Below are 23,535 nucleotides of genomic sequence, written 5' to 3' on the forward strand. Positions count from 1 at the left end.
CTGTTGAATGTTTGTTGAGTGAATGAATGAATGAACGAAGGAATGAACACAGAGATCCTAGCCAACGTTTCTTTTGCACGCTGGTAGGGGCCTCCTGCAGTGCTGATCTCCCAGCTGAACTGCCTTGAATGAAGATTTGTGAAATTTCTGAAAGCTAGGTGCCTGTGGAAACAGGAAATGGGGTGATAAGGGAAATTTTCCATTAGAGAATATCAAGGCTGAGAGATTGGATCTATCTTCCCCAGAGAGGAAGACCCCTCCACAGCATCCCTGCTGGGGTTCCTCTAGCACTTGTTGACACTCCCTCGATGGTGCACTCATTCCTTTCTGAGTCAGTGGCTTGTTGTTAGACTTTCTCCTGTCAGGAGCTGGGATCCACCCTCATGCCATTTGCAACACTGATCTTAGCTCAGAGCTGAGGGCTCTCCTTACAAACGTAGTCCCTCTTCCCCATAAAGCCTGGCAACCTTCAACCAGGAGAGACTGATTGCTTTGCCCTGGGGCACCGGGCTAGGCTCAGTGCAGCACAGTTGACTTACCAGATCCCCGCCCTCAAGATGCTTCAGCTCTGGGGATGTACATTCCCCCCCGCCCAACATGCTTTAGGTTCAAGGTGCCTGAGGCTTGAAACTGGTATCTCCAGCCAGACTTCTCCCAGACCTGTATATCCACCTGCTTCTTGCCCTTTTCCACCTGGCTACGTAAAAGACACCTCATCCTTGACGTGACTCACGCTGGAAACATTATCTTCCCCCAAAACCTGTTCTTCCTCTTTTCTTTCTGAGTTCAGGGGCACTACCATTTACCCATCAGCCATGGCAAGGCTCTAGGAGTCGTTTGTAACTTTACCCTCCCTTCCTCTTCCAGACTGAATTAGCTATCCTTCTCTGGGCTTCCAAAGCCCTCACACTCTCCCCAACAAAGTGTGATTTTTCATTTATTTGTCTCTCTCACCTGCCTGTGAGTTCCACGTAGGTAGTGACCTAGTCTCATTTACACCTGTATTTATTGCTGGTGTCTAACACAGGGTCTAGCACAGCACTGCAGTGGAACATTCTACTATGAAGGAACTGTTCTACATGTGCTCTGTCCAATATGCTAGACTCAAGCCACATGTAGCTATTGAACACCTGAAATTTGGCTAGTGCAACAGAAGAACTGACTTTTAAATTGTATTCAATTTTAATTTAATTTTTATTTATTTATTCATTTATTTATTAAATATGTCTTTATTGATTTCAGAGAGAGGAAAGGAGAGGGAGAGAGATGGAAACATCAATGATGAGAGAGTCATTGATTGGCTGCCTCCTGCATACCCCCTACTGGGGATCAAGCCCCAAACCTGGGCATGTGCCCTGACCGGGAATCGAACCCTGATCACCTGGATCCTAGGTCGACGCTCAACCGTTGAGCCACACCTGGCCGAGCCAATTTTAATTTTAAATTTAAGTAGCTACATGTGGCTAGTGGCTATGGCATTAGACAGCACGTAGTAGATCCTCAATGAGTATTTTTGAATAAAGAATGACTAGGGAAGGTGGTCATGAACAGCCAAATAGGACACAAGATAGAATGCTATGGTGTAAGCAACATCATTTCTTGTACCCCCTTCTTCCCCCCCACCTTTCAGCCTTTCAACCTCACACTACCAATGCCTCCAATTCTGCCTTATATAAATATAACCCTAGTTCATGGCTCTTTACTGCCTGAGCTGATTTTTCTCTCCTGGACTTGCCCAGTTTGAAAAGTCTGTCCCCTGAAGTGTACTGGTCCTAAGAGCCCTCTGGAGATGAGATCTGGTCTCATCCGGTCGGTCTGGTCTGGCTCTTTTCCCCACGTGGTCTGAGTTTGTCCACACTGGCAGGCTGCCAAGTTATTCTTAAAAAGTGACAGTTGATGCTGGTTGTGCTGTGAAAACGTCACAGGAGAAAAGAAGCCACAGCATTGACAGTGTTCTTGCCACTCTTGGAAACTATGCAAACCCCAGTCAGATGACTTCCAGCCCTGACACCAGAGACGTTTGTTGGATCAGGGTCTGAAGAGGAAGGAAGCATGGGGACTGGGTGAGGCGGGGCCAGCGCTAGAGCAGAACCCCCACCTGGCAGGCAGACAGGCTGGGGCAGGGTTGAAAAACAGGCCTTAGGGACGGTGAAGGTTGGGGAAAAACAGCTCTTTCCAGTAGACTTTCCCAAATGCTCACAACCAAAAAGTTAAAAAAAAGAAAAAGAAAAAAAGTCCAAAACCAAATGCAAATGTCATAAATGAGCAAGTGAAAAGGCAGGTTACAGAGCAGAATTGACAGATCATTCCAATTTTATAAAAACGAGTACATCCCACCTATGTCATTCAGTAAGGGGCTAATGAATATGTTATCATGTGTAAGGGTGTGTAAATATACCTGTAGCACCTTTTTCAGTTCTTTGGTGAGGGGGGAGCAGAGTTCATGGTATAAAAGGACATGGTGCCCTTGCTGGTCCCTCTGCCTGGAAAGCTCCTCCCCCAGATACTCTGCAGGGCACAGTCCCAGTACCACTCCTCCGAGAGACCTAGCTCAGCTTTTCTACATCAGCACCTCCACCCAGCTCCCTTTCCTGTTCTGCCTGAGTCTTCCTAGCTCATCACTTACCGACATTGCATTGCATTTCCATTTGTTTTATTTGTCAGGAGAGTAGACTGTGTTCATCCTTACGGCTGTATTCTCATTGTCTTCAATACAGCCCGGGACATAGGTAGGTGCTCAATAAATCTACTGAATGACTAAAATGGAACAAAGATGTCCATTCTTCTCTGTCCCAGCTCAGGATGTCCTGCCTAGGCAAGCTCTAAAGTTCAAGTATAGCTCTCTCCACTCCCACCAATGCTCCCACCTTAGAGCAGCAGCTTTCAAACTTTTTTGACCAGAACCCTCAGGAAGAAATACACTCAATCCCCACTGCTCATGCATGTAGATGTACTATATGTAACTGCAACAAACAAAAAACCCTTACTATGAACAATGTTTTCTAATTTTTTTCTTCCTTTTCCTATTTTTTAAGACGCTGGTTTCCATCCCTTGAATTGATTTTGCCACCTACTAATGGGTGGCCACTGCCAGTGTTTGTAGGAGTAGTCAGAGGTCTCACTTGTACCCTAGTCTCAGTGTGACTGTTACAAATGCAGATTCCTGGCTCCACCCAGACTTAGTGAATGGGAATCTTACTGAAAAGTCTACATGCCTCACAACCCCTCTCCCCAACCACCCCAGGTGATTCTGAAGCCTGATAAAGCTTGAGAGTTTATGAGTGTCCTGAGGTCTCCTGTAAGGACATGTGTTGGGCAGGGCCTGATGTGCATTAAGGGAAGGGGCTGATTTTCCAGTTCCAGTCCAGCTCCACCTCTGAATGGTGGAACTGATGATTCCAAGTTTATAAGAGTAAATCTATTTCCACATGAGCCCCTTGCATTCTCTAGTCCCTCAGCCTGAAAGAACATCTGGTGATTTTGCTGCTTTCCTGACTCCAGCCCTCCCAGGGCCACTGGCTGCTCCAAGGCCACGCCCAATGCAGAGGCCCCAATTTCCCCAAGGACCTTAACCCCTTCTTCTTCTCCCTGCCCTCCGCAGTGTCTTTTTCCTTCACACAAAATCGCCTTGTTTTCTTTGTTCTTACCATAAGGGTTAATAGCCCTCCCCACTCCTAGCACTTAGAACAAAAAACTCTAACCACAATCGCTAATGATGGTGTCCCATTTCCTTCCCCACCCCTAGAAGAGGGTGAATGCTGTTGTGCAGTCTTCACCCTCCCATTGGGATTGCACTAGAAACTTCTTTTGTTACCAAGAACATTGTACCCCCCCCACCAAAGAACCTCACACAATTTACATTCTGAAAACCTGCAACAAGTATATATTTTTTTCATTTAAAATTTTTTATTTATGGATTGATTTGAGAAAGAGAGAGAGAGAGAGAGAAACATATGTGCCCTACTGGGGATTGAACCTGCAATCTTGGCAAATCAGGAGACGACATTCTAACCAACTGAGTACCCGGCCAGAGCACAAGTATATTTCTCAATCCTCACACTTATAATAAAACATTTATTAGCCCCTAAGTGTATGCCATACACCCAAACTGACAGATCTTTGCAGGCAAGATCTCATTTAATTCTAGAAGCAGCCCTCAAAGGTAGATTCTATTATCACCCCCATTTTAGAGATGAGGAAACTAGGCACAGCCCAACTGAATAATCTGACCAAGGTTCCATAGCTATAAGAGGCATAGCTCTGGGGCTGGTAACTGCCCTTACCCTCAGGGGCTGAAGCTGTAGGGGCTGAGAGAAGGGAAAGGCTCTCTTCTGTTTGTGTAGTGGCCACTTAGAGGGGCCTCAGAGTAGAGGTAGGTACCTGAACCCCAACATGCCACAGGATGTAGTGATGTTTCTCTTTCTGATTTTGCTCACATGTCCAATTCTGATGAACTCAGAATATCCTCTGACACCCAAGGCCTGGCTCTTTCTCCCATTAGCTGAGTTCCCTCCTCAGCCCTCTGCCAAGACCTCCTAGAATGGAGTTTGGGGCTTGGGGAACAGCACCCTTCTTGTGTGCCCAGGACTGGGCTGGAGCCCCAGCAGGAGGTTCAATTTGGGCTTAGGCTGGTTTTTCAGATCCTAAGGGGAAAAAACAACAACCAAGAAAGCTCAGGTCCATGGGCTGTGGGTTCTTCATCCAGGTACTTATTTACATAGTCTATTTTCTTTAATAAACATGCATACATTTTTTTCAATGCTCATTTTAAACTTTTAAAGACAATTTGGATATAAATACTTTGGGGAAATCAGCCTAACAGATGTTCCTCATTGGGCATTAAAAGTGCCTCATTATGCAATTAAAAGTGATCAGTCAGCCCTGGCTGGTTTGGTTCAGTGGTTAGAGCGCTGGCCTGAGGAGTGAAGGGTCTTGGGCTGATTTGTGGAGGGAGCTTGACTCCACTGCAGGCTCGGTGGGGGCCTGTCAGGGAGCCTGCGGAGGCAGCCAACCGAGGTGTCTCTCTCACATGGATGCTTCTCTCTGTGTGTGTCTCTCTCCCACTCTCTCTGAAAAGCAAATAATAATAATAATAAATGAAAAAAAGCACATTAATCACGTTAACCATAAGTCATACTGCCTGGGTTCCAATCTCATTGCTACCAATTAGTAACCGTGACCCCTGTCAAGTTACTTACCCTCCATAAAAATGGGGACCAGCATCCTCTCCTTGACCTAAAAGCACATGCTGAGCGCTGGCAGCCTCTCTCCGTGCTCCAGATACTGTCTGAAGTGTTTTAACTCGTTTAAGTCTCCGCACACTCCGCGAGGCAGGCACCCCCATCTCCACTCCACAGCGGGGTCCCCAGGGCGCCCAGCCGCGGACGGCCTGATGCCAGACCCGGCCTGAAGCCGGGACCTGCCCAGTCGCCGCTGCCCCGCGCGACGGGACCCTCGCAGAGCGCTCAGCAAAGCCAGCCCCTCGCAGATGCCCGGCTGCTCCCGACGGCCACGGTAACGCTGGGCGTGCTGTGTTAGCTGTAAGGCAGACACGCACAGAACGCGACTTGATTCGGAAACAAGAAAAAAGACCGCCGAAGGGTGCGGGGTCCGGGCCAGGCCCCGCCGAGGGGGCGGGCGGGCGCGGGCGGGGGGGGCCGCCCGTTGGGGCCCGGGGGCGGGGTCAGGGAGGCCCCGCCCAGCAGCCACCTGCGACAGGTGGAGCCCGGGCGCGGGGCGCTCGCTCGGCCATGTCCGCGGACGGCCGGGGCCCGGGGCCGGAGCCGGGGCCGCTCTGCCCGGAGCACGGCCAGGCTCTCAGGTGGTTCTGCGGCTCCGAGCGGCGGCCCGTGTGCGCCGCCTGCACCGAGCCCGGCGGCCGCTGCCGGGGACACCGCGTCTGCCCGGCGGAGAAGCGCGCGGAAGAGCTGCGGGTGAGCGGGCGTGCGGGCCGGAGGGCGGGGCTGCGGGGGGGGGGCGCTGGGCGAGACCCGGCGGGGCCCCGGGCCCTGGGGGCGGGCTGACCCGGGCCCGGCCAGCAGCCCGGGCTCGCGGCTGGTCCTGGCTGTGGAGCGAGGCGGTTAAAGGGTGTGGCCCCCGGAGTGGGGAGAGTCCAACGTCACCTGTGTCCGAACGCCCTCCTCGCGAACTCACCGTCCTCTGGGCCTCAGTGTCCCCATCTGTAGTTTGGGGGCAATAAGAGCGCGCGTTTGTTAGAGTTGCTGTGCGACATAAATAAGAGAATAGGCGCACTTAGGGGCGGATCCAGCCGCCCAGCTTTCTCCGTGGCCCTGTTGGAGAGGCTGGGAACCGGGCCGCCTTGGGCAATGAAGGGCTCAGCTGCTCCAGCTCCCACCGCCGTGTGGAAGTGGATCTGAGATAAAATGCGGCCCCTCCGCACTCCTCAGCCCCGCACCTCAAAACCCCTCCCCCCGTGCACCGTGCTCCGTGCACCACGCACCCTGCACCGTGCACCGTGTGGGCTTCCTGGTGAGGTGATTGCTCTTTCCTTTCAGAATTGGCCTTGACTGTACTTTACGCTGGTTTCACCTGAGTGAACGGAGGGGGCGGGCAGGTAGTCAGGAGGTTCCTGCTGGAGCCCTTCCCCTAGGGTTTCTCCCCACCTCCAACCTCCACTGGGCTCCAGGCCGGCCCCCTTCCTGCCACCACCCCTCCCTGAACTGCTGAGATTGGGGAGTCAAAGTCACCCTGGGGCTCCTTCCCGCCTTCCACCCTACCTATGCATGATAGATGAAAATAAACTTGGATGATGTGGTGTAATAAACTTCCATAGTGCATAGAAACTTTGCAGGTTCCAGGGCACTTAAATATTTGTCATGGTCATGTCATCCAGACCAAGCCCCTTTGAAGTGGTGGACCTACCTACATTTTATAGATGAGGAAACTGAGGCACGGAACAGGACAGTTACTCCTCCCAGGTCTCTACTGTTCAGGCCTGGACCAGGGCAGTCATTGACCAGACCAGAGGAAACCGCCACTTTGCGTCAGTGGTTGGAGGAAGGAAGTGATGTTAATGGGAGTGAGAATTTAATGAAAACCTTTTTAAAACGTTGCCATCAGGGCTGAATTTGAGTGGTGGAAGGGGCGAAGGCTGGGGCAGGGTGGCAGGCCTGTCACTTCTTTCCAAATGCACTCTGCCTGGGACTCCTTCCCTGAACCCTCCTGAGGCCCTAGGGACATTCATCTTCTTTGCCCTTCCTCCCTCCAGTTTTCATTAGTTTATGGCTTTTTCTCCCATCCCTCCAGCCAGAGGCAAGATTTCACTCCAGGATAAGATTATTCCTGAATTGGGCAAAAACACCACCGGCTCAAACAACTTTTCATTTACCTTCTGGATTCCTATCCCTGTGGCTTTTCAGAAGCTAGTCTCAGTTCCCTCAGTCCTGTGGTGTGTGGTGATCACAGCTTCCTCCCAATCAACTTAATTTTATAACTTGGTGTTTGGATTGGTGAGGTATAATACTAATTCCTGATCTGTGTGTGTGTGTGTGTGTGTCGGGGTGGTTTCCAGGGGCTTCCTAGAAGAGGTAGCTGAGTTGCCTTCTGGAAAATGGAACTGGGGCAGTGCTGTTAGGGGAAAGAGTGGAGGGGCTGCTGCTTGGACAGGCTCCCATTGTTATGTGGAGAAATGGAGGGGAGAAACCAGAGATCTGGCCATATCTCCTTGGGCAAGTTACTTCTCTGTGGGCCTCAGCTGCATTTATAAAACTCCCCTGCTCTTATGGGCAATGCTCACAGTTTTAGGAGCTATTAACTGCTGAACTTCTTGTGGTCAAGGAAATGGGTTTCATTCATTCAACAGCATTTATTCAGGGCCTTCTATGTGTAGGAACTCTCTTCTAGGTAGTGGGACACAGGCAATAAGTCAAAAGTCATGGTGCTTATGTTCCAGTGGTGAGAAGAAAGATACAAAAAAATGGTAAACAAGCAATGTAATATACAGTCAGAGAATGACAGCACAAGAGAGAAAAGTAAGCAAAGTAAGGGAATGGGGGCTGTGGATCATCAGGGAAGGCTTCTGAAGAAGTGACATGGGAATGGAATGGGGGAGCGAGACATACCGCTATGGGAGAAGACTGCTGGAGACAGAAGAAGCAGCAGGTGCAAAGGCACTGAGGTCAGGACAAACTTGGTGTGTTTATGGAACAGAAAGACGGCCACCGTGAAGAGTGGTAGGAGGTCACATTGGGGAGATAGGCAGAGTCACATCGGGTAGGGTCTTGTTGGCTAAGGTAAGAAGCTTGATCTCATCTTACCATGGGATGTATTGGAAAGTCAGTGGAGAGTTGTGAGCAGGGACAGTGACCTGATCTGATTTCCTTATAAAATGTGGCAGTGACTAACTGTGGGGTTCAAGAATGGAACCCCAGTTAGGAGGCTCTAACAGCAGTTCCTGTGAGAGGTAATGGTGATCTGGGTAGAATGGCAGGAGTAGGGGTGACCAGAAGTGGCCAGAGGAAAGAGAGACTTTGGAGATGGGGCTAATAGGACTCACTGATGGATTGGATGTGAGGTTGGAGAGTAATGGTTGGGGTTTTTCCCTGGGTAATGAGGTTGATGATTGATGGTGCTATTTAATGAATGGCTGGGGGGTGGGGGGCAAGGATACTGGGGGAGGAGCACTTTGAGAAGCCATGTTCTGCTCGGGTGCATGTGTGGAGAGTCAGGTAGCTGGGTTTGAAGGAAGATTGAGAGTGTATGCAGGAAAATGATTATAATAATGGGCCATGGGATTTTAGGATAAAGACAGAAGTGAGGCCACAGGAGGGGTGATGGACAGTGAAAAGAGGCAAGAGTAATGTATTGGCAGCTCCAGCTGAACTGAAGAATTGTTGGAATGGAAATTTTAGAGTCAGTGATCTAGAAGGATAGGAAGTGGTAGGCAGGGTGTAGGATCTTTGACAAGAAGATTTTTGGAGGCAGTATAGCTTTCAATGACGATAAGGTTTGGGATATAACCATGGGAGTGAGTGGCAGAGGGGGGTAAAAAGAAAAAAATCAGTGGAATGGAGCGAATGGGTCAACATGGATCAAGATGCCACAGGTGTCGTTCGTGTTGCAGAACAAGATTGTGGACCAGTGTGAGAGGCTGCAGTTACAGAGTGCTGGCATCACCAAGTACGTGGCTGAGGTCCTACCCGGGAAGAACCAGAGAGCAGTGGTAGGTAATTCTTTCCCTTTCCCCCTCTACCCTGGGCCTTCTCCTAGGATGAGACCCCAGCCTTAGGGGCTTGACCAATCTAGGGTCCCTTCCCAACCTCGCAAACTCATGCTACTAGCACGAAGCTGGACGCCCAGGAAGGATGGAATCTCATCTCTCTGAGCTTTGGTTTTACCATCTGGGCAGAGTATCACACCATGTGCAAAGACTCTGCTAGAAAATGCCTTTTGGTGGGTAAGGGATCAGGAAGGGTAGCATTCTTCTACCATGTAATTATTTTGTGCTCAGCCTCAGAATTATCAAGTAACCTAGGACTTTTCCATTGAGCATTCTTCATGATAGTCCTGTGCAGTAGGTGGCAGTAACATCCCTGCTTACAGGTGGTTAACTGACTTGACCTTTTGGCCCCCTGCCAGAGTCAGTTCAATGACCTGGATCTTCTGACTCTCCCGCCAGTGCTCCTCCTGTTGCACCCCACTCCTGATCTTTTATTCGGTTGACTCATTGCCACGGCTACATCTCTCAAGTATGCCTTTCAAGGGCAGGGGCTATGAATTTCTTTCTGTGCATTCCCTCCCTCCTTCCCCCACGGAAGTACATGAGAATGGACCATTGGGTTTAGTAACATGCACAGTATCGAAGATCCTGACAAGAGGAATTTTGTCGAGTGGTGGGGTGAAAGCCTGATTAGAGTGGGTTTCAGAGAGAATAGAAGAGCAATTTGGGATAGTTAACACAGGCGACTCTTGAGCTTTGCTGCAGAAGGGAGCTGAGAAATGGGATGATAGTGGAGAGAGATAAGGGATGAAGAGGGGTTTTTGTTTATTTTGTTTTTAAGATGGAGAAGTTAATTTATATGTGTATGCTGATGGGAATTCTCCAATAGAATGGGAAAAATTAATGATGCAAGAGAAAGAGGAACATCAGGTAGAGCAAAAGGGGTGGGATCTAGTAAACAAGTGGAAGGGTTGGTTGTAGGTAGAGCATGGACAGTTCATCCACGGAAACCGGGAAGGCAGAGTGAGCACAGGCGCAGGTAGGTGGTGGGCAGAGCTTATGGAAGTTGTCTTCTCATTGCTTCTCTTTTCCATTACTTACCCCTTTCCTGTAGGTTCTGAATGATGCCATTGGTCGGTTTATAGATATGTTTTGTTCCCCATCAATCTGTTAATACGGTAAAACATTAATAGAGCTTCTGATGCTAAGCCATCCTTGAATTCCTGGGGGAAACCAACCTAACTTGATCATAATATATATTTTTTTCAACTTTTAATTTTGAGATAATTGTAGATTCATATACAGTGAGTGCAGATCCACATACAATGGTAACATCTTTCCTGACTATGGTGCAATATCATAACCTGGAAATTGACATGGATACAGCTCACCTTATTCAGGTGTTACCAGTTTTACATGCATTCATTTCTCTGTGTGTGTTTAATTCTATGCGGTTGTATCACATGGATAGACTCATGTGATTTCCCCCACAATTGAGATACAGAACAGTTCCACCGTAAGGATCCCTTGTGCTACCCTGTTGTAGCCATGCCCTTTTCCTCCTTCCCCTCGTGGTATTGTTATACAGAATTTCTGGGTTTGGGTTGCTAATCCTAGTGTATGGTTTTTAAAAAGGATTTTTGCATCTATGCTCAGGAGTAAGACTAGCCTATGAGTTTCATTTCTTGTATAGACCTTATCAGATTTTGTTATCGCGGTTATATAATCCTGATTCAATGAGTTGGGAAACAGAACTCTCGATTTTCACTGGAGGAGTTTGTATAAGATTGGAATTATCTGTGCCTTGAATGTTTGGTGACACCCTCTGTAAAACTATCTGGGCTTGGTGGTATTTTTGTTGGTAGATTTTTAACTACTGATTCATTTCCCTTCATACTACAGGATTTTTCCTGTTGTTTTTTTCCTCCCATTTTCCTTTGGTTTTAGTAAATTCTATCTGGAAAAATTGTCCATTTCTCTGTTGTTGAATTTAATGCATAAAGTTGTTCTTAATATTGATCAGAGTTGTCACAGGTTTGTCTATCGTGTTATTCTTCAAAGTACCAACGTTTAGTATATTAATCCTTTTGTATCTTTAAAAAAATCATATCCTCTTTATAATTTTTTTCTTTTAATTTTTTTTTTACATACTCTGTTGTTTTTTAATTTCCTGAATTGAGCTGTCCATCATTTTAGTTTTTCTTATTTCTCAAGGTGAGCATTTTTAAAAAATATATTTTTTTATTGTTTTTGCAGAGAGAGGAAGGGAGAGGGAGAGAGAGAGAAACATCAGTGATGAGAGTCATTGATCTGTGGCCTCCTGCACGCCCCCTGCTGGGGATCGAGCCTGCAACCAGGGCATGTGCCCTGACCGGGAATCAAATTGTGATCTCCTGGATCCCAGGTCGATGCTCAACTGCTGAGCCACACCCAGCCTGGCTCAAGGTGAGCATTTAAGCCACAGAGCTCCTTCTCGGTATTGGTATAGGTACAATTCACAAATTTGATGTCTTATTTTCATTCAGTTATAAGTATTTTTAAATTTCCACTGTGATTTGTTCTTTCATTGTGAGTTATTAGAAATAGGTTTTTAAATATCCAGATGTGTGGTTTTATTTTTTAAATTATCATCATTTTTTATTAATATCTAACTTAACTGAATTGTAATCTGTATGATATCAGTTGTTCAAAATGTATTAAGACTTGATCATGCCCTAAAATATGATCAATTTAGGTGAATGGTTCATATGCACTTGAGAAAATATGTAGGATTCTATATATGTTTATTAATTAAGCTTATTAATTGGGTCAAATCTTCTCTATACTTATGAATTTTTACCTGTCAGATTTACTGATTACTGGCAAGGGGCATTTACATTTTTATATCATGTCGTGGCATTATCTATTTTTCCTTATAATTCTGTCAACTATTCTTTCTATATTTGGTGCTATTTATGAAATGTGTATTATTTAGATTTGCTATATATTCTTTTTTTTAAAGATTTTCTTGATTTTTTTAGAGAGGGAGAGAGAAACATTGATGTGAGAGCAAAACATTGATCGGCTGCCTTCTGCATGCCCCCCACTGGGGATGGAGCCCGAAACCCTGGCATGTGCCCTGACTGGGAATCAAACCAGTGACCTCTTGGTGCATGGGATGCTGCTCAGCTGACTGAGCCACACTGGCCCGGCTGTTTTAGGTTATCTTGTCACTAGATTTTATTTACTTTTTTAAAAACTTAAATCTGATAATCCCTGACTTTTAACCAGGGAGTTTAATCAATTTATCGCTATTGTGATTGCTGATATACTTGGATTTACAGCTGTAATTTAATTTTATGTTTTCTATATAGTTTGCTTTTTCTAAGCTTTTTTCCCCCCCCTTCCTCCCTTCTTTTGGGTTAATCAACCCCTCCTCCCTCTTTTTCCCTAGTTTAAAACTTATGCATTTTATTTATGGTCTATTTTTGTACCCTTAAGATACTCACATAAATATATAACAATGTCTAAAATGAATCAACCTGAACAATCCAAGTACTGTAAGAATGCTTCCACCCAGCAACCCCTCTGGTTTTACATATTGTTGTCCAATATTTTAAAGTATATCTTTTAATAAATTCTTCCCAGTCATAGGAAACATTCCAATTTTGGTTAGAGATGTCTTCACTGTGCTCTCATTTTTGTATTATGGTTTAGATGAGTATAAAATTCTAAAGCAAATCACAAGCCCTACCCAGGGCAGTTGAATCCTCAGCTCCTGATTACACTGATCTTTCAGCTTCCTTTCTACGTTTGGACTCCAGGGGATTTCCTTTACTTAGCTGTCAGAGCAGCTTCACTTTTAAAAGGATGCTTTGGGCTATTTTTCCAGCATTTCTGCATTTTGTTCTGGGAGGGTTTTTAGTTTTCTCTGTGACATCTTTGGAAAGGGCAGAGTTCTTTTTTCCTATGCTAGTCATTTCTGGGAATAACTCCAGAAGGTGTTGAAACTGACTGTCACCTTCTAGTCAGGGAGTATCTGATACCGCTTGGGTCAGGATCTGTTCATGATCCTGAGCACACAGTATAAACACGGCGGCAGAGACTCACCGCTGTGGGCACCAAGTGGGACTGAGAGAAGAGCAATAGCTGACGTTACTGAGCACTCATGTGCCGGCTTTGTTCAATTTGCTTTACATGTATTAACCCATTTAATCCTCGAAGTAACCGTATGAGGCAGATACTATTATTATCCTCAGTTGACAGATTATAAAACTGAGGCATAGGGATGATAAGGAACGTGCTTAAAGTTCCACATATAATAAGTGGAACAGCCAAGATTTAAACTTTGGCACTGTCTCCGAAGCCCAGTTTCCCAGCCCCTGTATGATGTTGCCTCAAGAGAACACTGCAGTGGAATCTGAGCTCCTGGATTCACTGGGCCGCACATTTAGCCACTCCCTCTTCCCCGCTGGGCAAACTTCGGATTTCAGTTTCTTCTGTTAAACAGGAATAGCTGTATAAAGCAGTCTTCAAGGGCAGAGCACAGGGAAGCTGTTGCCTATCACTGACTTTCTGGCATGAAAGAGACTGTCCTCTTCTCACTTGTCTGGCCAGAGTGCAGGTGCTTCATGCGACAGACGCCTTTGGGTAGGATTGATTACCAGATGGCACCGGCGTAGGGGGATAGTGCTGGACTGAGAGTCAAGAGAACTGGGTTCTAGTCCCAGCTCTGTCACTGACTTGGCATGTGAGTGCTACCAAGAAATTTTTGACTAAGTGGGGGGAAAAATTTCCCATCAGTCCTTCAGTTAATATTTGAGTGCCTACTGTATACCAGACATTGTGCTAGTTGCTAGGAGACACACATTAACTTCATTGGCTGAGAATTGATTTCAGGCCTCCTGTGTGGCAGAAAAGAATTCTACCATGGAAACAGTTGGAATGGACATATTAGGATATAATGAGGTTTTTGTTCTCAGACATGGTCAAAAGTATCAACTGGACCACCATTGGTACAGATCCTGTTGATGGGGGTGACTTTTGTTGTTGTTGTTAAGCCTTGCCCAAGGGTATCTTTCCCACTGATTTTTAGAGGGCGTGAAAGGGAGGGAGGGAGGGAAGAGGAGAGAGAGAGAGAGAAACATGGGGCATGTGCCCTTGAGTGGGAACCGAACCTGCGAACCCTTCGGTGCCCGGGTCAGTGCTCTCTCCACTGAGCCACACCGGCCAGGGCTGATGGGGATGACTTTGTAGGCCTTTCTCTTCTGCGATTCTATGATCTCTGACCTCGGTCCCTTGGCCTTGCTCTTCCCATCTGTGAAATAAGCAGGTGATCCTAGTTGATCTCTAGGCCCTGCTCTTCCATCCTAGGAACCTCGCTCCAGGAGATATGACCTGGATGCCTGGATTTCAGATGTCTTTACCCTAAAGTAAACCATATTTGGGACTCTCAGGGCCGGGATGGCTTAAGCACTATTACTGCCACTACAGTGCCCATGGCAGACATTGCTAGTCAATCTCAGCAGTTCTTTGGGCTGGGCCCAAACGCTCCTAATCTTTGACTGGCCTTTGCCAGGATCCTACTTTGTTTTTTATCCCTTCTTAGAGCATGGCCAGCGCAGCCCGGGAGGTGGTCATCCAGCGGCTGGGTCTGGTGAGGAGCCTGTGTGAGGCTGAGGAGCAGCGGCTGCTGGAACAGGTGCACGGCGAGGAGGAGCGCGCCCACCAGAGCATCCTGACGCAGCGAGTGCACTGGGCCGATGCTCTGCAGAAGCTCGACGCCATCCGCACCAGCCTGGTGGACATGCTCACCCACATGGATGACCTCCAGCTGATTGTAAGTCAGGCCAGGGCGAGGGCATGACCACTTGGCCAGTCTCTCCAAAAAGTCTGAAAACATCGAGGATGTTTATTGGGCAGAGGTGGGGGATAATGATAATTTGGAGCAGGGATGAGGCAGGGGAATAAAATTATATGGATTTTTTCCCCCCGCACCTGGTAACTGTCCTTTCAGTAGTGAGCAAACATTTACTGAGTGCCTACTGTGTGCTAAGCATCCTGCAGTGGGGTGGAGTTACAGGATTCAGCTGTCAGTGACTCACAGCCTTAGGGAGGAGACAAATACATAACTGATAATTAGGATGTAGAGGGGTATGTGGGTGACATTCCTGGGAGCTAGGCACCCCACAGGACAAACTTGAGGGGGTCGGGGAAGGCTTCCTGGATGAAGTGACTTAGAAGCTGATGCCTGAAAGATAAGAGTTGCAACTATGTTAAAGGCGGTGGGGAGGTGGAGAGAGAACGCGGTACCTGAGGAGCTGACAAGGCGTCCAATATAAAAACCTTACAGCTCATCTTCAATCCTTCTCTCTGGAAATTACCATGATGAATATTTTGGTACATATCCTCTCAAAGTATTTTATATAGATATGCAGATACCTGCAGTTTTAAGGGACAGTGTGACATCCAAATAAATATGCCAAGCAGAGACATGAGAATGTAGAACAGCTGAGCTGCCTGTCCCACTGCAGTTCAAGTCGGACAGTTTCCATGACTGCCCTAGATTGTGCATTCATTTAGTCACAGTTTCCATGCACAGGGCACATTCTATCCCAAACACTGGGACAGTCCCAATAGAAGACTCAGAAAGGGTCCCAGCCATCTAGTTGCTGACAGTCTTGACGGGGGTGAAATGTTGGGTAAATATGTGCTTGTCCTGAAGTGTTGTTGAGGGAAACTCCGGACACCATGGGGCACAGGGGACAGAGCGATTCATTCTGAGAGCAGGGTGGGGGAGGAATGCGAGGAACACACACAGCTGTGTGCTGTGTCTTAAAGAAGGGAGTAGAATTTTTTATTCTAGAGTCTCTGTCCCCGTGGACCCTCTACACCGGTTGAGTAGATCTTGACTGCCTGCTGGGTTTCTGGTGTGAAGCCTGACTCTGTTTTCTTTTCTCACAGCAGAAGGAGCAGGAGATTTTTGAGAGGTGAGTATGGCCCCATAATTTGCTTGGGCAGCCATGGAAACCGTGACCTTTGGGCCTCTAAATAGTCCATTGCCTTCAGCTCCTCTGCTCCTGGGAGAAAGCCCAGTGCGTGCAGCTGAGTGTCTGCTCTGGAGCCAGGCTCCATGGACAGGGGCTCCCTGCCCCTGGATTGGAGATCTGCTTTAGACCCATGTGTAAGGGCAGTGAAATAATCACTTATTAATCAGGGGCTTGCCACAGTCTAACATTATCCTATTAAAAACTGTACAGTCACCCTGTCGAAGGGTTTTACCAGCCCATCTACAGATGAGAATGCTGAGGCTCAGAGAGGGGAAGGGACTTGCCCAAGCCCCAGAGCTGGGACTGGGACCCACACCTGACACCTGTCTTGGGACTGTCTTCTCACTCCCCCTTTCTCTGAGGGAAGAATCTTTGAAACCCCCCAAATTTGCATTTTTTTAAATTAATCCCCACCCAAGGACATGCTTTTATTGATTTTAGAGAGACAGGAAGGAAGAGAGAGAGAGAGAAACATCAATGTGAGAGAGAAACATCGATCACTTGCCTCCCATACAAGCCCGACTAGGGATCCAATCTTGGACCTTTTGGTGCAGGGGATGACATTCCAATGGACCGAGCCACCGAGCCAGGGCTCAAAATTTGCATTTTAATTATGCAGTGAGAGAAGAACTTCAACAGCCCCTACTTAGGTCCCAAAAGGCCGAGCACCAAGAGCCTGAGGAAGTGGCTAAAAAGATGTAATTTGCCAGGCAAAGAAATTAAATTCTTAATCTTCTGTGCAAGTTTTCAGAGCTGTACTTGGGGAGCACAGCCCTTTCTTCTGACCTATTAAAACTATTAAGATGAAAAATGCATCATCCCTTCCCAACCTCATTCCCTAGAGGCAATGTTTTAACACTTAGTTGTGTGTCTTTGGGACTTAAAAAATATATATATTTTTAAAACACAGACGGGATCATTTTAGACCTGCTGTTCCGTAACTTACCAGGCCATCTTGGAATCTTTCCATGTCAATACACTAGACTTAGCTCATTTTTTGGAGAGCCTGTGAAATGTCTCACAGTACGGATGCGCCCGCCTTCATTGTCCTGCCTCCTCTTACTGTTTGGCTTGTTTCTACTTTCCCTTCCTGTGCTCTTTCCACACTTCTGTTAGTCTCTCTCCTTTACCTTCACTGTCTTCCTCTAATACAGTCAGTCTGTCTTCGATATCAAGCTGATGTTTTAAATGTATAGAAAAGTTACAAAAAATAGTATAATGACCTTCACCTAGAAATACGAATTGCTACCATTTTGCCAGGTTTGCACTTTCTCGCTGTCTTTTTTCCTGTTTATCAAGTGTATATATAAAAAACTTCCTTTTTTCTGACCTATTTGAGAGTAAGTTGCAGAAAACATGAGCTTTTATTCCTAAATACTTCAGCATTTATCCCCTAAGAACAAAGACATTCTTACATAACCACAATGTAATGATCAAGTTCAGAAATTTATTGTTGACATAATACTATTATCTAATATACAGTCCATATTCAGGTGTTGCCAATTTCACCAGAAAAAAGTTCTTAACAATGTGTGGGTGTTTTTAATTTTTTTTATTGATTTTTTTTTTTTTTTAGAGAGAGAGAGAGAGAGAGAGAGAGAGGGAGAGGGGGAGAGAAACATCCATGTGAGAGCAGAACATCTCTCAGCTGCCTCCTGCCCCCTACTGGGTCCGCGCCTGCAGCCTGGTCACGTGCCCGGACTGGGAATTGAGCCGGGACCTTGCAGTGCCTGGGATGACACCCAGCTAACTGAGCCGCACCAGCCAGGGCCGTTTGGTGTTTTTTCGGTTGTTGTTTGTTTTCCTGATCCACCTGGTCTCTTTTAATCTGGAATTGTTCCTTAGCCTTTTTAAAAAAGCATTTTGAATGAGTCTAGGACAGTTGTTTTATAGAATATCCCTCAGCCTGAGTTCACCTGATGTTACCCATGATCAGGTTCAGGTTGCGCACTTTTGGCAGGAATAGCTCATTAGTGATGTGGTCTCAGTTTGTCAGAGCTGCGGGCACGTGATGTCACTTTGTCCCATTAGCGGGGAATGTTGATTTTGATCACGTGGATAAAGTGGTGCCTTCATTATAAAGATATCTTCCCTTTCGTAATTAATAAGCAACATGAGGAGGTACTTTTTGTATAAATAGCCTGTTTGCCTTCGGACTTCATCAGATAGTTTTAGCCTCCATTGATGCTAAACTCCTTCCTGAATTATTCACTTATATGCTTATTTCTTCATTCACTTATTTAGGATCAATATAAACTCATTTATTCGGTGCTGCATTGCAGTCTCTTACTACTACCACTATTATTAATTTTGATCCTCAAACTGTCCTAGATTTGGCCAGTTCCAGTCCCTTCAGGCTGGATCCTGGATCCTTTTGACAAGACCCCATCCATTCTTTGAGCGCTCTCGTGTGTTCTGGCACAAGATGCCCCGGGCTCCATTTGTCCTTTCCCTGCCTCAGCCCTGGAACCAGCTATTTCTCCAGGGCGTCTTGGTTCCTTTTAGTGGGGAGGAGTATGTAAAAGCCCAGATCCGGGCAGTAGATGCTTCCAGGCCTCCTCAGTGGACAGCAGGCAGAGCTGGGAAGTGTGATTGTGGCTTTTTATCCATGAGTTTCTATCAGAGCTTCCAATTCCAAGGGAGCTCCACAGTGTTTTCCCTTGGCCTTCTCCCATTCTATGCTTATATCTGTTGGGTGAGAACCTTGGCACCCAACAGCAGCAATGTAGTCATTCTTTAGTTTAGTCCTACAATACACACAGAGTAGTTCGAGAATTGCTAAATCTGTACGACTACTGACAAATCTATTCATAGTGGTCAGGGTTTGTTTGTAGTTCCCTGTGCCCTTAGACTGAGGGTGTATGCTCTCAAAGTACTGTGTTCGAAAGTTGTCAAGCTCCTTCTAGCTGGGGACTCACTTGTCTGAGAAATGCTTTTATTGGCCCCAATTTTGTTTCCACATCCCTGGCTGGGTTCAGCTCTGGCCTGTCACAGCAACAGGTCCTGCTGCACAGACCAGGCTTTCTGGTCCCAGCCAGGGCCCTGCTGTGTCCAAACCCAAATTCACTTCTACTTCTTCGGAGTCACGAATTTTCTCTTCTGTACCATGAAGTACCTGGACCAGCTGGTTTTCTAGATTCTGGTGTCTACAATTAGCCTCAGATCTGCCCTGGGATGATGGCTTAGCCATGCTGACACTGGTTCCTCTTTCCTCCCCACCTGATGGCTGGGGCCCCTCAAGAACCAGCCTCACTGCTTTGAGAAGATGGCAACAGACCCTCTGTTGTCCTGACCACAAAGAGCCTTTGTTACTAGAGCCTGCTCTCGGCTTTTCTAGGGCTCTGCTCACCTCGTTCGTTCCAAGCCAGGACAGTCAGTGACAGTCTTGCAAAGAGCTGGCATCCGTGAGACATGCCCACCCTCTGTCTCCCCTCCTTCATTAATGGGCGGGGCTATGAGATTTGGGGAAGAGAGTGTGTGCTCTCAGAAATGCTGCATGATCTCAAAGCCACCTTCAGGATTAGAGGCAGTGGGAAGTTCTTTCTCCAAACCCCGTTCAAAAGGCTGCAAAGCTCTGTGGCGAATCCCCACTTTGCTCTATAGCCACTTGAGATTTCACTTCAGGTCAAGGGAAGAATTATGTTGAACGGTGCCTGGACTCCAGCCTGGGTTTGTTCTTTTTTTTTGCCTGGAGGTAGGACTTGAATCAGCTCTCTTTTTTAGCTAAGAGCCTTCTCTGATTCTGTTGTCTCCTGTTAAATGGGTTACCTCCCAGGTTATACCAAAGACAACATGAGATTCTATATGGAAAGCAGCAGTCACAGGGCTTGGCTGCTTAATAAATGGCAACTCTCCTTGTTCCCAAATTTCCTCTCCAACCAAACCCAGTCCCTGAAGTGAGCTGAGAGGTAGTTATGGGGAGCAAAGTGCTGTGAATAATTTATGGTTGAGGAGATAACTGATAGTCCCTTGCTGTGAGATCCCACAGGGGTCTTGGCATTTTAGGAGCAGAGGAATTGGCTGTACCCGCTGATCAAACCAAGGGCAGCGTTGCTGCTGCAATCGCTTTTGGAGGGAGGTGAAATTTTCTCTGGGCAGGATGGTGGTGGAAAGACTCCCACACAGAGGTCCAAGAGGCCCAAGTCCTAGTCCTAGCTCTGCTGCTAATGTACCAGATCCACGGGTGAGTAGCTTCCTCCACAGAGCAGACCGACTCCAAGTTATGATACTGGCTCAGAGTAGTTACCGCCCTGTCAATCATCTGCCTTGCCGGAATGAAGGCTTCTTGGGGGGCAGGGATGCATAGCGGCAATGTCCGCCTTCCCTTTGGCCCAGCTCCCTTTAGGTGGCTCCTATTTGGGACCTGGTTGCCAATCTTGGTGTCACCCTTGTGTGGAAGAGGATTTTACTTCTGTCCCTGCCCCCACCCCAATCACCCTGTATTGATCCAGATACATTTCCAGAACCTTTCTGAATCTGTCTGTTTTGTTTTGTTTTGTTTTGTTTTCTTTCTGTACAAGGACCGAGGAAGCAGAGGGCATTTTGGATCCCCAGGAGTCGAAAAAGTTAAACTTTAACGAGAAGTGTGCTTGGAGCCCACTTCTGACCCAACTCTGGGCAACAGCAGCTCTCGGCTCCCTCTCAGGTTAGAAGCTGCTCAAGCCCAGCACCAGTTTGGAGCAACTGGGCTTCTGGCCATCTGTCTGTCTGTCTGTGGTTTGTTCTGGTCAACACTGGGGACCAGTGCATTTGGGATGGTAGCTTAAACAACCAGGGATGCTGGGTGCAGGCTTGCCAGTGGAGCCAAGGTTCTGGAAAGGCTGGGGCACCTGGGCCGGGTCCTTCCCGTTTCCAGACCAACCTGCTCTGCAGTAGGGTCTAGGATAGATCTTATTCCTGTAAATCATGTCCTCCTCATACCCTGCCCTGCTGGGACAGCTCAGTATTATTTCTTGGAAACCTGGTTTCTCTTTAAGAAGATATAATTGATGGCCAAGTGGGGAGCATCTGGAGCGAGAATTGAGCTGCCTGGATTCGCCCCACTTAACAAACATTGACTCAGGCTGACTGTGGGCCTGACCTTGTGCTGCATGCTGGGGCCACAGAGATGGACATGACACGGTCTCCTGCCTCCACAAATTCCCACTTAGTGTGGGGGTTCTCAAAGCAGGCTTCCCCCAAGCTGGCTAGTTTCCATACTCCCAGTTGTGGTATTTGCATAATTCACAAAATTAGGTTAGTGCATTGAATTTTTTCTCCATTTTGACCCTCCTCACTTCCCTGTTGTCCTTAAAATGTTGGTACAAGCTGGAGTTCTCTAGAACCTCGTATCAGATATTACCTGATTTGCCAGCAGTCCCATTTGGTTAGTTGTTGAAAATGGGTACCTGGTGCTTCCTAGCTTCCAGGGGCTGTGTCTCTAGGACAAATCTGATCTGGAGGCTGTGTGTGGATTTGCCCAACTGGAATGCACTATGATCAGTGCTAGATGCTAGATGTAGGAACAACATGCCGGGTCTTAATTCTGTCCCTGCCACCAACTTGGTGTGTGACCTTGGACAACTAGCTTCTCTTCTCTGGGTCTTATTTCTATCAGAGTTTACAGATAAGAATAACTACTGTTATCATGGCCACAATTTATTGAGCACATATTAGTGCTAGGTACTTTCCATGTATCATCTCATTTGATCTTCACGTCCACTTTGTGCTAAATCCTATTTTGATCCCCATTTTATAGTTGAGGAAACTGAGTGAGGCTCAGAGAGTGTAAATGGCTTGTCTGAGGTCACACTGCCAGCGAGGGATAAGGAAGCCCTTTGCTACATGGCAGGACCAGGGTAGGGCTGAGGGTGCACCTTGGGCAACTTTGAGAATTCTTCCTGGCAGGCACAGAGGATGTGCGTATCGACGAGAGGACCACCAGCCCCTTCCTGCAATTGTCAGATGATCGAAGGACTCTGACCTTCAATGCCAAGAAGTCCAAGGCCGGTGCAGATGGCCCAGAGCGCTTCGACCACTGGCCCAATGCCCTGGCCACCACCTCCTTCCAGGCCGGGCTGCACACCTGGATGGTGAATGTGCAGAACAGTTGTGCCTATAAGGTGGGCGTGGCCTTAGGCCAGCTGCCCCGCAAGGGTTCTGGCAGTGACTCTCGCCTGGGCCACAACGCCTACTCCTGGGTCTTCTCCCGCTACGACCAAGAGTTCTGTTTCTCACACAACGGGCAGCATGAGCCCCTGGGGCTGCTGCGCTGCCCGGCACAGCTGGGCATGCTGCTGGACTTGCAGGCCCAGGAGCTGCTATTCTACGACCCAGCCTCGGGCACGGTGCTCCACACCCACCGTGCGTCCTTCCCTGGGCCCCTCTTCCCAGTCTTTGCTGTGGCTGACCAGACCATTTCCATTGTCCACTGACCTTTGGCACTGGGGAGGCCAGATCTGCCTTCCCATCACCCTTTTAGGCCACGTTTCTACCCAGAATCCTTTTCCCAAATGTTGCCCATGCCCACTGGGCAGCTTTTGGAGGGGTAGGGATCCATTTCAGACCTGGGTGCAACTGTTAAATACTGGGTATCTGTGGGGAACTGCCACTCCCTGAGCCTTAGTCTCCCAAATTCACCCTCTGAGGGTGTCTTGTTCACCACTTAATCTCTGGCATCCCGCATGGTGCCTGGTGAGTGTGCAATAGGTATCTGGAGCGTGAGTGGGTGGATGGGTGCATGTGGTAGGCGCTTCTGCAGAAGTGCTGCCTTTCAGCCCCTCGCCCCCAGCACTTCTTCTGAGCTTGTAGAAGTGGTTCTGTGGCAGAAAAGCCCGTGGCTGAAGCCCTTTCATCTCCTCAGTTCAGTGCTTTCCCATCCTTTTCATGACATGGCACACAGAAAATATTTTTCTAGCACACAAGGGCGGGAAGGGATCTCATCCCTGTGTGGGATCTAGAACTCCTCCTAGGCTGCTCCTGGTCAGAGGACTCTGGCCTGGGCAGCTGTGTTCCCTGTAGGTCCTACCTGGCCACTCGGGAGACTGAGAAAATCCTATCTCCAGGTAGCCTGACTGCAACACACCCATCAGCAGCTCTGCCTTGGACCTGGTGGCTGACCTTCAGGGCTGAATTTTCTCCCAGCTGTAGCTGATGTATGCCCCGCCTGATGGCCCCTTCTGACATAATGTGGAGACCTGGGTGAAAACCTTGACCCAGAAAGAGCTGAGGGGGTAAGAGAGCCAGCCTTAGAGAACATGTACATTATTAAAGGTTTTAAAAGATTGAAAAATTTCTTCCACGTTCTTTATTGGTAATTGGGCAAACCGCCCAAGGGCCAGCTCAAACCTT

General features: G+C 47.6%; 1 protein-coding gene and 1 long non-coding RNA gene across 2 annotated transcripts; one reads left to right on the forward strand and one right to left on the reverse strand.

Annotated features, from left to right (window-relative positions):
* Positions 1-3,893: 3,893 nt before the first annotated feature.
* LOC308563498 lies at positions 3,894-6,559 on the reverse strand. The gene is made up of 4 exons (XR_013999793.1): positions 6,461-6,559; positions 6,154-6,179; positions 5,199-5,538; positions 3,894-5,069 (listed from the first exon to the last, which is right to left on the reverse strand). It is a non-coding gene; the product is annotated as an uncharacterized lncRNA (long non-coding RNA).
* Positions 5,718-23,487, forward strand: BSPRY (B-box and SPRY domain containing). Its single transcript, XM_081150657.1, has 6 exons — positions 5,718-5,933; positions 9,083-9,181; positions 14,766-14,996; positions 16,121-16,146; positions 20,727-20,851; positions 22,093-23,487. The coding sequence occupies exons 1-6, from the start codon at positions 5,751-5,753 to the stop codon at positions 22,617-22,619; spliced, it is 1,191 nt and encodes a 396-aa protein (XP_081006783.1). The 5' UTR covers positions 5,718-5,750; the 3' UTR covers positions 22,620-23,487.
* The last annotated feature ends 48 nt before the right edge of the window (positions 23,488-23,535 follow it).

The sequence above is a fragment of the Miniopterus schreibersii genome (assembly GCF_964146895.1).
Source record: "Miniopterus schreibersii genome assembly, chromosome: 11".
Lineage (NCBI taxonomy): Eukaryota > Metazoa > Chordata > Mammalia > Chiroptera > Miniopteridae > Miniopterus > Miniopterus schreibersii.